Source organism: Antedon bifida, chromosome 5 (genome assembly GCF_963402885.1).
Source record: "Antedon bifida chromosome 5, ecAntBifi1.1, whole genome shotgun sequence".
Lineage (NCBI taxonomy): Eukaryota > Metazoa > Echinodermata > Crinoidea > Comatulida > Antedonidae > Antedon > Antedon bifida.
This window is the reverse complement of record NC_136230.1, coordinates 1,830,834-1,842,070: the sequence shown is the minus strand read 5'-3', so window position 1 is coordinate 1,842,070 and position 11,237 is coordinate 1,830,834. Positions and strand designations below refer to the sequence as shown.

The 11,237-nt window shown below is 37.1% G+C and overlaps 3 protein-coding genes across 7 annotated transcripts; 2 read left to right on the top strand and 1 right to left on the bottom strand.

The window, feature by feature from the left end:
- Positions 1-217: 217 nt before the first annotated feature.
- On the top strand, positions 218-2,017 carry LOC144843027 (uncharacterized). Its single transcript, XM_078699672.1, has 2 exons — positions 218-1,348; positions 1,721-2,017. Exons 1-2 carry the CDS (start codon positions 357-359, stop codon positions 1,779-1,781), a joined length of 1,053 nt encoding a protein of 350 aa, XP_078555798.1. The 5' UTR covers positions 218-356; the 3' UTR covers positions 1,782-2,017.
- A 1-nt stretch (position 2,018) lies between these two features.
- Positions 2,019-5,193, bottom strand: LOC144843024 (thiamine transporter 2-like). 2 transcript variants are annotated; one of them, XM_078699666.1, is made up of 5 exons: positions 5,065-5,193; positions 3,890-4,809; positions 3,391-3,583; positions 2,993-3,134; positions 2,019-2,428 (listed from the first exon to the last, which is right to left on the bottom strand). In XM_078699666.1, the coding sequence occupies exons 2-5, from the start codon at positions 4,797-4,799 to the stop codon at positions 2,219-2,221; spliced, it is 1,455 nt and encodes a 484-aa protein (XP_078555792.1). In that variant the 5' UTR covers positions 4,800-4,809; positions 5,065-5,193; the 3' UTR covers positions 2,019-2,218. The 2 variants fall into 2 exon arrangements, with proteins under 2 accessions (XP_078555792.1, XP_078555793.1); XM_078699667.1 differs by having other exon boundaries at positions 5,020-5,129.
- A 17-nt stretch (positions 5,194-5,210) lies between these two features.
- Positions 5,211-10,550, top strand: LOC144843023 (uncharacterized). Of its 4 annotated transcripts, none has more exons than XM_078699663.1 (5): positions 5,211-5,292; positions 6,117-7,484; positions 7,854-8,176; positions 8,335-8,442; positions 8,722-10,550. In XM_078699663.1, exons 2-5 carry the CDS (start codon positions 6,146-6,148, stop codon positions 9,475-9,477), a joined length of 2,526 nt encoding a protein of 841 aa, XP_078555789.1. In that variant the 5' UTR covers positions 5,211-5,292; positions 6,117-6,145; the 3' UTR covers positions 9,478-10,550. The 4 variants fall into 4 exon arrangements, with proteins under 4 accessions (XP_078555789.1, XP_078555790.1, XP_078555788.1 ...); XM_078699664.1 differs by lacking the exon at positions 5,211-5,292 and adding an exon at positions 5,462-5,529; XM_078699662.1 differs by lacking the exon at positions 5,211-5,292 and adding an exon at positions 5,465-5,570.
- The last annotated feature ends 687 nt before the right edge of the window (positions 10,551-11,237 follow it).

Genomic DNA, 11,237 nt, shown 5'->3' with positions numbered 1-11,237 from the left:
TGTCTTTGAGTTTAATATTTAAGAAAACACATAGGGCTTACGTTGCGTCACTGTGAAAAACCAATCACGGTATTTATATGGACGAAAATAATGAATACTCTTATTATTGTTATTCGAATAATGTTTCAGTACACTAGATAGGCTTAATGTATGCTAGAACGACACGATCGAGGAAGTACTGTATAGATAATTATAATACGATGATGACATCAAAAGATACTAAAGACTAACTTTTAGTTTCAATAATAATTTGTGCATTACTTCCTGCTCGTCTTTATACTGTCGGACAATACAAGAAAGCAAAACATTTCTTCGCTTTCAATCAATGTTTTATTCAGGAGGAAGTTGGCAGCAAAATGCACGACGCTAGAGGAAACTATTTGAGAATATTATCCGTCGTGACTTTGTCTTCTGCCGCCATTTTTGTTTGGGGTTGCGACAACAGCACCAACCCATGTGCAGGGTTGAGTAAAATCTGCTCCAACTGTGCACGCTTTGCTGTTGATTGTAATGAAGACATATTCAAGAATATGATACTTTTACCGTGCAGTCTAAAGAACATGTCTGTGGCAAAAAGTAAATTGAGCAGGTTAGATAACGACTCATTCCAGCAGGTCGCCATGTTGAAGATTTTGAATTTAGGGGGAAATAAGCTGGATACAAAGGATATAGATAAATACGCGTTTAGGGGACTTGAGTATTTGGAACACCTAACTCTTAATCGCAACCAAAACATATTCAAGTTAAAAATGTGGTGGTTTGAAGACCTGAAATCTCTGACATTTTTTGATGCGCACGGCTGCGTAATAAATTCAATTTATGAATCTATATTTAATAGTACACGAAACTTGCAGCACATTGATCTTTCCGGAAATAAAATAAATTTCTTAGACAAAGACGTGTTTAAAGATTTAAAAAAACTGACAATCCTAAATTTAGATGGTAACTCGGTGTCTACTCTTGCCGATAACGCATTTAGCGGATCATTTATGGCTATCAACGGGGAATACAGTGTTATTAGTTTTCGCTACAATAAATTCAAAACCTGGAATGAGACGATTGGGATTCAACATTTACAAGAGTTGAATAAATTGGATTTGTACGGGAACCCTATCGCGTGTAACTGTGAAATACGTTGGTTTCACGCATGGCTACAGACCGCAAACGTGAGCGTAAACGCGTCATGCGCGACGACGTCATCTGGCGCAAAACATTCGACACCAGTTCAAGATTTTGATGTAGGTAGTTTACACTGCTCAATTCAAGCATGGATTGTGGTAGTGGCGTCAGTGTCCTCTGTTCTTGTCGTACTTCTGCTCGTTGCAATCATGTACCGCTTAAACATAAGGTAAGTGTACAAGTTAAAATCGCACCAATAAGGTTTATCGCAAATAGCATGATTCGCGAGGAACGTCACTTCACAAACAACAAATCACGTACGTACGCGTTGTGACGTTTGCTCCCAAACTCTTCCCTATCATGCTTTGTGAAGTGACGTTCCTCGCGAATTCAAGCTATTTGCGGTAAACCTTATTGGTGCGACTCTTCCCATCATGCGTCGCGCACGCTATTTGCGATAAACCTTATGCATGAAAAGACTTTGACGTTTCTGTGGCGTACAAAAATACATACAAACAATATCAGTATAGGCCTACGCGCGCGTGAAGTTTTAATACCTATTAATCAATAATTGATACCTATCATTCTTTTTCTTCCCTAGAAAAATGTATCATAAGTTCAGTCTCAGGCGGCATTACAAGCAGTTGGAAACAGTCACGTGAATGGAAAAGGAACTTAAATCTTACATTATTGGTAGCTAGTTTTTGCAGTTAGCCTACATTACTCGCATCGGTACCTATTTACATATGGATGAAGACCAACCAAGCAAAACTGACACTCAAAACGTACAATACGTTTACGCTACAACAATTAGGCAATATGAACCATAATCCCCGCAGGGATCTGGTTATCAATGCTAGTATTTCTTGGCTTGACAGAAATAGCATGTTTGAACAATAGAAAGTCTGTGTGTGCTTTAATATCGAAACCAAATAACTTTGCATTTTGAATTGATTGTTTATAATTAGTTCCTGGTAGATCTTAAAAAGGAAACCTTGTTTCTCTTCTTGTGCACTTAAATATTAAGTTTCGTTTATTGTATGTACTGTACATACTTAAATTTATTAATGGTACATATTGACATAGTATACTATTTATGTTATTCGTTTATTAATGAAGAATTGGACCCTGGTATTAAGTTACAAATTTCAGTTGAATCGTCGGAGCCCCCATCTGCAACACTGTCCCGTGGGTCGTCCCTGTAGCGGTGTTTCCAAGCCTGCTGCCAGCCAATTCGAGTGAGTTCATAGACTGCCCTCGCAGTAAAGAAACCAGCTAGTAGGTAGTAATAGCCTCCATACACAATGAACTGTAATAACAAATAAAAAGGTATTATATATAATTGAGATTAATCCAAAATTGTGTACACCTCATTTGCAACGGGGCACCGATATTAATGGGAGATTTTCCTGTGATTGACCAAGGCTCTTTACTCTCGGTATTTATGAGACACCTCAATTAATGGATAGTTTGATTCAAATGTTCAGTGATCCTGGTTCTATAACAATAAATGTTTATGTAAATTTTGTTTTCGTGGGGTAACACAGGTGGAAAAGGCCCCTGGTTTAGCACTCCTAAGGGGCCCTCCAACGCTGGGTAGTTGCAATGGAGTGCTCATGCTCTGGGGCCCCTGGTTTAGCACTCCTAAGGGGCCCTCCAACGCTGGCTAGTTGCAATGGAGTGCTCATGCTCTGGGGCTCCTGGTTTAGCACTCCTAAGGGGCCTTCCAATACTGGGTAGTTGCAATGGAGTGCTCATGCTCTGATGCCCCTTTTTAAGCCACTGTATATACATATTATACAATTTCCTTTTTATGTAAAATAAAATATTTGTTGAAAACCTGTATCCTTGTACAGTTACCAACAATTTATACCTGCGTATCGGCTGGTAGGTTAAGAGTTCGATAATCCACGAATATCAACGTCAAGATTGTCTGAAGAACTAGCGCCACAAATGTATTGAAACCGAACACAAGTGCAAAACGATTCGATGTTAAGTGTCGCGCTATTTGGTATCTGGAATGGAATTAACAAAATCTATAAATGTGTACATATACATGTTTGGTTATGAAAACAATTTTTTTTATCCAATCAGTGCCATAGGAGACCTACTAGATGGCGATTAAGTTCGCTTTTTAGGAATCCTGTCTCTGCCTGGTTTTTGTGTGTTGTTTTTCTTGTTCTTTGTCCATGTTTTGTAAATTGTATTTGTAACTATTTAGCCCAATCAAACAATACAAAATAGAATAAAATTATTCAACTTATAACTTACGTTGAAATGGTTATCACAAGTTGATATGAGGATCGGAAGAGTATGTAGAGGGCATAACAAAGCCAGATGTTGCTAGTCCATCCCATAATAGTAAGAAGAATGGCATCCAACACCGACACTACAGCTAAGGTGGCCTCACCAAAGATGTCCCAGTTAACATTGGAAAACATTATAAAAAAGGCTGATAGAGCACCTGAAATTGGATAATTATGTCTTTTATATCAAAATGGTGTAAATGCAATTAACTTATATGAATAAATAAGAAAGGGCCAGCATTGCATTGAGTATGTTTATAATATACAAATTATTAACATTAAAGGCACTGTAGCATGAAGCCTCTGTCTACACTATCAAACTTTATGTGACAAAAAAAATGTGCCCATATATAGACATGATGATGTCACATCACTACCATATTTGGGCTACCCTTTTTTGTCAAACTAATTTGATAGTGTAGACAGAGCTCTAGTTATCCTTTAATTTACAACTGTTTGTTTACCTGCTAGAGTTGCAGCAGCCTCAACAGCACCGTTCCATATTTGGTGATGATCCCCGTCGGGTTGCTTCTCTAGGATCACTTGCCACAAATTCTGGATATAATTTCCAACTTGAAAGTAGCCGCAGGTTGCAAATGCCCACCAGATTGACCACTGTAGGAGATTCCGCGAGGAAAAACATTCTCTGAAATCCGTCCCTAATCGCTGGAAGCTTGAATGGAAATTTGTTGACCGTGTAGAATGGAGTCTACGCACTTCTGTTTCTGCGGCATCCAGTCTTTCATTAGTCACAGTTTCACTTACGTCTGCATCATCACTGCCATCTTGTTGATGGAAATAAACACTCTTTTTTACCGAAGGCAACGTCAAACTTATTAAAAAAGCTATTGATACAAACACCATTGATATTATATTTAACCCCATATAATGAAGGACGTTTAGACTAATTAAAATTTGAGATAGAACTCCAGCGAAAAATCGTCCAATCAAAGCAGATGATCTTGTGAAACTTGAAACTTTCTGATAATGTTCTTCGTCAACCACTGCATAGATGTAAGAATAATAAGCAATTTCAGTGGCAGTTGCTAAACCATAAAAGAACTGCATGAGTTTCATCAGAGTCAATCCAGAGGCCCAGAGAAGAAGTGACCATGTTGATAAATAAGTGATTCCTTCAAAGATAATAACAGGTTTGTAAAGTAGAAAGTCTGTGACAAGGAAGACCACCACAAGAGCTGCCATGTAAGAGTAAGTCCACAGTGGATAAATCTGATTGTCCACCTGGTCTTCAGTGACATTCTTTGATTCAAGTAGGAAGGAGGTTAGGTAGGGCTCTGATGGACGCAGTTCCTTGAAGAAGCCGTACAGACACAGCAATAAAGTGGCAAGTTTCCATGACTGAAGATTCTCCATCCTCTTTGTCCTAAAGAAAGAAGATACAATTTGTAGTATGACCTAAAATGGGGTGGCTCTACTGTAGAAGTATGTGAATTATGGAATATACCATCATGTGTTGTGTGTCACTGTCGCACTCATCATCATCATGCCATGCATGCTCTCCTCCTCATCATAACCATGCACAACTAAATGTTTCACAGCCAAACAGTACAATGATAATGTATCATTTGCTTACCTAAATACACTACTAGCTAAAAAAGAGAAGGTACAAGTTACATACTATTCTGTTGGTATTTCCTTATCCTATTGTAATTGTTTGTTTGTACCGTGATTCCTTGTTCGTGTTGTTTTGGTCTCTATCCATCCATGCGTGTAAAACAACTATTGGGAAGAAAATTAGAGGGCGTATTTTTGTGAAGGATGCTGGGATAGTTTGTTCGCTCAATTCATCCGGGTAACTGATATCTGATGTTCTTTTTGAAATCTGCATTTTGCACCCTTTAAATTGGTATATTTGCTTTTTTTATTATTTATTTGATATATTTCTTTATTTTCCTACGATAACGGAGGTTTTGATGTATATGGTATAATAATATGCTTGTATTTAATGTTTAAAAAACCGTTCCTATTAGAGGAAATAAATGTACGTTTGTTGGTGGGAACATTACTCAAATTACAAAATGGCGTCTGCCTCGACCGCGAATCGATGAATAAAACAATTTTTTAATTTGTGATATTAACGAATGTATTTGTTTGCAAACTATATTAACACCTTACTTAGATTATGTATTTAATCTATTTTATTCTTGTTTTAAGGTTTAAAATCAATAAAATAACTAGGCTAGGCCTAGAAATCTAGCTGGGCCTGTTCCGTTTTTTAGGTTGTTGCTTGTGGAGGTTGTTGGATCCTGATGATGTAGGCCTTGAGGCCATGAAGGTTTGCTAGGCCTAGGTTTTATTTAGTGAGTTAATAGTACGTACAGTAGTGTAATACCATCCTGGGTGGGAAGTCCATATAATAGATAAGAAGTTAACCCTTCTGAGTCCTGCCTAAAGCCTTAAAACATGCTTTATTAATTAATTAATAATATAGATAGGTAAGGAGAGAGGGGGACTGTTTATTATTATAAATTAATTGATTTAATATTTATATATTATATACTGTATCAAGAAGTGGAGCCTAGATGATAGCTACTACGTACTAGAAAGAGGCCGCGTCTAGAGGCCCTCTATTCTTATAATAAGTAAGTATGCCTTGGCCTATTCTATCTAGGCCCTAGGGATAAGGCTAGTACAGTGTATAATCGATCAATTTTCAATCTTTCACCTTAGATTTCATTGGACTTGGTTTGTCTAGCAAAATGTCGGACGAGACAGCAGATAGCATTGATGGAGATATTGATATGGAGATTGAAGAACCTGATGATGGTACCCTCATCTTTGAAGAAGAACAAATGAAAGAAACATTTCCTGATGCAAATAACAAAGTGGATGGCTCTCCACCAAGCCTTGATCCTTCTATCATACAAAACCAGAATAACCTGCCTCCAGGTATTTATGTTATAGGACCCAATTCAAACAAACCGATTCCTATAACGACGCAAGGGTCTGGACTACCAACGCAAAAAGAACTTGTAAGTGCGGTTTCTCAAGCAATATCTACCACCACAAAGTTAGAATTCGATCCGTTAGCGGAACCTATCAATGTTTATGAAAACACGTTTATTTGTCACGCATGTGTGCATGTCGCAAAGAATGCAGAAGAACTAAACAAACATATTACCACAAATCACCCGAAAGAGCAACTGTTATTTTTCAGATGCACAGCTTGCAAGTTCTCTACCACGCATAAACATAAATATAATATACACATGAAGCAGCATGGTTTGATGGAGGAGATCGATCAGAATGACATATTCACATGTGATAAGTGTGATTATCGGACTATCTACCGTAATGACCTTGCTACGCATAAATTAAAACATGAAAAAGAAAAGCCATTTAAATGCCAACATTGCGATTTTCAAAGTATATATCGTCATAGCTTGATACACCACGTGTCGTCTAAGCACGATAAGGTTCGGCCATTTAAGTGCAAGTACTGCGACCATTCCACTGCAAGACGTCAAGACCTACTTACGCATCTCGGAAAACATGAAGAAGCGAGGAGATTCAAGTGCGATTTATGCGACTATACGACTCCGTATCGGCCGTGTTTCAGAGCTCATATGGACCGACATTTTGGTAATCGGCCATTTAAATGTGAATTGGATTACTGTGACTTTGCAACCACTACCAAACAAAACTTAAAGTCTCATATGTTGAAGCACGGAGATAAACCATACAAATGCGGTTTTTGCTCGTATTCTGCCACGCATAAACAACAGCTTCTGAACCATATGGACCGGCACGATGCTGTACCGCAAAACCTATTAAAAAAGTCTTACAAATGTGATTTATGCGATTACACAACGCCGCACAAATTTTCTTTAAAACGCCATAGCGAACGACACGATGAGAATAGGAGTAAACCCGAGAAAATGTTTGCGTGTACCGTATGTGAATACACGACCGGTTATAAAAGCAGCCTGAAGCGTCATATGGCTAAACACAGTGATATTAAGCCATTTAAATGTGGACATTGTGATTACTCTGCTATAAATATGACACAAATGCACGTACACATAGCTAAACATACCGGTAAGTAAAGCTCTGTCTACACTATCAAACTTTATGTGACAAAAAAATGTGATGTGCCCATATATGGATATGATGATGTCATATCACTAGCTTATTTGGGCATACCACAACCATATATGGGTACATTATACTTTTTTAGTAGATAGTGTAGACAGGGCTTAAGAATTGGTTGTTTTTAGTACTATATATATAAAGAGTTAGTTGAGGGAGCCTAAATGTTCCATTCTGTTGTTTAAAGGGTTACAGTAATGGGTAAAAATGTCTGTCTCCTTGCACTCTTGTAAATAAATTTTTATTAAATGGTATGTAATGTTATTGTAAGTATGTAAATGTAAATTTCTTCTGACTTTTGAATCTTTTAATTGGCAGGTTTGAAACCATTCAAGTGTGACCAATGTGAGTACGCTACTGCAAACAAACAACATCTTAGAGCCCACATGGCAAAACATTCTGAACGCAAGCTTGTCTGTGATAAGTGCGGATTTATGACTGCTTGGAAACAGCGTATGCGAGTGCATCAGAAAGCACATGCGTCTGGTAAAGTCTTTACAACAAAAGTTTTGACGAAGAGCTTTGTAACGGAACCGTTAACCAAATCACAGGTGGATGCAGGTGATTCTAACAACGAGGCTCTTTCACAAATCTCGGACGCCATTGCTGCTTTTCAGTCCGGAAAAACTTTTCAAATAGAGGTACACTATTAATTTGATTTTTATTACAAAACTGAAATAAACATTATGCTTAGATGTTGATGAATATAAAAAAAATATGCTAAGATATAAAATCAAATAATAAGGTAATAAACAGGAATGCAGCAATTAATCATTATTGTAAACATTGTTTTACATAGAATTCTAATGGAGATACACAAGAAGTATATGTTATCAATCAAGATGTTGAGGATGTTGACAGTAACGGTGCTGTTGTGGTTATCGGTAATGATTTTGATGAAGGAACAGTAAGTTGACTTGTTTTAATGTAGTTAATGAGGCAAAGATCCATATTAAAAATCAAATGCAGGTTATTCTCTATTACAATGTATCTATGGTGCTTTTTATTTATTCATTCACATTTATTTGAAACATTCCAAAAAAAAAGAACAAGCAATTTACAGTTAGCAGGAACTGAATTTTGGGCATAACAATTGTTGGTACTAGGACTGGGCGAGACACCTGCCAACAGACTCTTTTACTTACTAGAATTAACAATAACAAGCTTGTGTGTTGTATTATTTTAGGACCAACTGCACCTTGTGGTTGGTGGAGATAATGAGATGGACAACACTGTGCAATATGTTTTAGAAGATGGCTTGCAGATTATAAGAGAACCATCTGAGACGGTGAACGTCGAACCGCAAGACGACGTACAAAGTGACAGCAATGGTGCATTGGTGCGAGAACCATCTGAGACGGTGAACGTCGAACCTCAAGACGACGTACAAAGTGACGGCAATGGTGCATTGGTGCGAGAACCATCTGAGACGGTGAACGTCGAACCTCAAGACGACGAACAAAGTGACAGCAATGGTGTATTGATGCGAGAACCATCTGAGACGGTGAACGTCGAACCGCAAGACGACGAACAAAGTGACGGCAATGGTGTATTGATGCGAGAACCATCTGAGACGGTGAACGTCGAACCTCAAGACGACGAACAAAGTGACAACAATGGTGTATTGATGCGAGAACCATCTGAGACGGTGAACGTCGAACCGCAAGACGACGAACAAAGTGACGGCAATGGTGTATTGATGCGAGAACCATCTGAGACGGTGAATGTCGAACCGCAAGACGACGAACAAAGTGACAGCAATGGTGTATTGATGCGAGAACAATCTGAAGCTGTGAACGTCAAACCGAAAGACACACAAAGCACCACTGAGACTGTGGACATTTGTCAACAAAATGGTTCGCCAACTGTCATTGATAATAATGGTGTCTTGATGAAAGCCTCATCCGAGACTTCAACTTCAGTTTACTTCCAAATTACATGAGAAAAAACATATAAAAATGAAACAAAAAACACAAACATTTTGTATTTACCGGGGATAGCCCTGTAAATAAAACATGGAAGTCAATCTGTCCTTTGTTTTACCGACATGAAAATTATGCAGACTGCCTCCCTCTAGTGGAATAATTATGAGTATCTGACAATTTAACAAAACGTTGATTCATGTATTCAGTTCATGGATTATTATAGATATTAAACACATAGCTGATATTGCAATGAATTATTAAAAAATTTGATTTTGTTTGATTTGGTGATAAGCCAACCTGGTTTGGTTTGAAAAAGTTCGCTGACCATAAAAAATATCATTTGTTTTTTTAAAAAACTGTTTGGAATTGGGAAAAACTTTTTTTATTTTAAATTTCATTATATAGTAATCTGTTACATCACTGCATGGTTGTAAATCAAACGTGGGTTTTGTCATGGATAATAAATGAAAGAGGATTTGTATCGGCGGTAACATCAAAGAACAATTCAATCACAGCTCATAACGGCGCATGCGCGTCTATAAGAAGTAAACAAAACAAACATGTATTTAATCATACCAACGTCCGACCATAATTTGCACATGAAACTTAAAAAAAAAACATTAAAAGAGTAATAAATGAGTATTTATGCAGAGTTTATGGCCCTCAATATTGTAAGAACAGAAACGTGTTCGCTTAGTCTGGGTTTTGACTTAATATTAGTAAAAAGATAAATATTTTGGCACATATGGCGTTTCATACGCATAATACTTGAGCTTGAAGCTTTCAGAATAAAAATCGAAACGGCGACTGGTGGACTAAAAATAGACAATAATACAGACTTGGGGCATGTTTAGTGTTCGCTATTCATAATTGATATAATATTAATAATTTGGTCTTTTATTATTAGTTAGGCCATATTGAAATTCAGTATTTTTTAATTAAATGAAAAGTGACGTTTAAGGGAAGATACAAAAAAACGGGTTTTGTTTGTTTCAACACAGACGGGTATACAACAATAACGTATTGTATAATTTCACTAGAATACGTGAATAATGGCCTATTTGAAATGAATGCCATAATAACTTAATATCCCTTTATAAGTCTAATATTTGTCTTGCTATGGTTGATCAATATGACAACACAATACATTGACCGTATTTAACTTAATATTATAAAAAGATGAGCGGTCGGTATATATGAGATAGATAATGAAGACAATTGTATATTGTGTATTATGAATGAAAGAATTATTAGTAATTTTTACTAATTTGAATTTGATTGGTAAAGCACTTGTTGGCTTCCGTTCTTATCGTGCCATTGGTTATTACGGTGCCAGGAAGGAAGTTGAAAAATGAAAAACATTTTCTTAAAAAAAAAAAATTATTATAAGTCTATTAAGCTAGCTCTGTCCACACTATCAAACTTCCCATATATGAACATGATAATGTCATATCACTACCACATTTGGGTATATTACTTCCATATTTGGGCACATCACACTTTTTTTGTCAAACTAGTTTGGTGTAGGCAGAGCTTAAGCTTATTAAATACATTTTTCTGAAAAAAATTGTTTAACCCGCTTCCAACAAAGATGTTTAAAGCAAAAATATTTTTACGGCTTTACCACGTTGAAACACCGGTTCTCGTCAGATCACCGAAGTAAAGCAACGTTGTATTGGGCCTGGTTAGAGCTTGGATGGGAGACCATCTGGGAATATCGGGTGCTGTATATGGAGCTGGGTCCCGTTAGGCATTTGAAATCAGCACTGCTGACTCT

What these genes read in the sequence shown, in the direction of transcription:
- LOC144843027 (XM_078699672.1), top strand. Translation starts at nt 357, where the DNA reads ATGCACGACGCTAGAGGAAACTATTTGAGAATATTATCCGTCGTGACT. An exon ending in ATGTACCGCTTAAACATAAG is followed by an intron (nt 1,349 to 1,720) that starts GTAAGTGTACAA and finishes TTTCTTCCCTAG; the next exon opens with AAAAATGTATCATAAGTTCA.
- LOC144843024 (XM_078699666.1), bottom strand. Translation starts at nt 4,799, where the DNA reads ATGGAGAATCTTCAGTCATGGAAACTTGCCACTTTATTGCTGTGTCTG. An exon ending in CTTGTGATAACCATTTCAAC is followed by an intron (nt 3,135 to 3,390) that starts GTAAGTTATAAG and finishes ATTCCATTCCAG; the next exon opens with ATACCAAATAGCGCGACACT. An exon ending in ACCTACCAGCCGATACGCAG is followed by an intron (nt 2,429 to 2,992) that starts GTATAAATTGTT and finishes TTGTTATTACAG; the next exon opens with TTCATTGTGTATGGAGGCTA.
- LOC144843023 (XM_078699662.1), top strand. Translation starts at nt 5,528, where the DNA reads ATGTATTTGTTTGCAAACTATATTAACACCTTACTTAGATTAT. An exon ending in GAAAAACTTTTCAAATAGAG is followed by an intron (nt 8,177 to 8,334) that starts GTACACTATTAA and finishes TGTTTTACATAG; the next exon opens with AATTCTAATGGAGATACACA. An exon ending in ATGATTTTGATGAAGGAACA is followed by an intron (nt 8,443 to 8,721) that starts GTAAGTTGACTT and finishes GTATTATTTTAG; the next exon opens with GACCAACTGCACCTTGTGGT.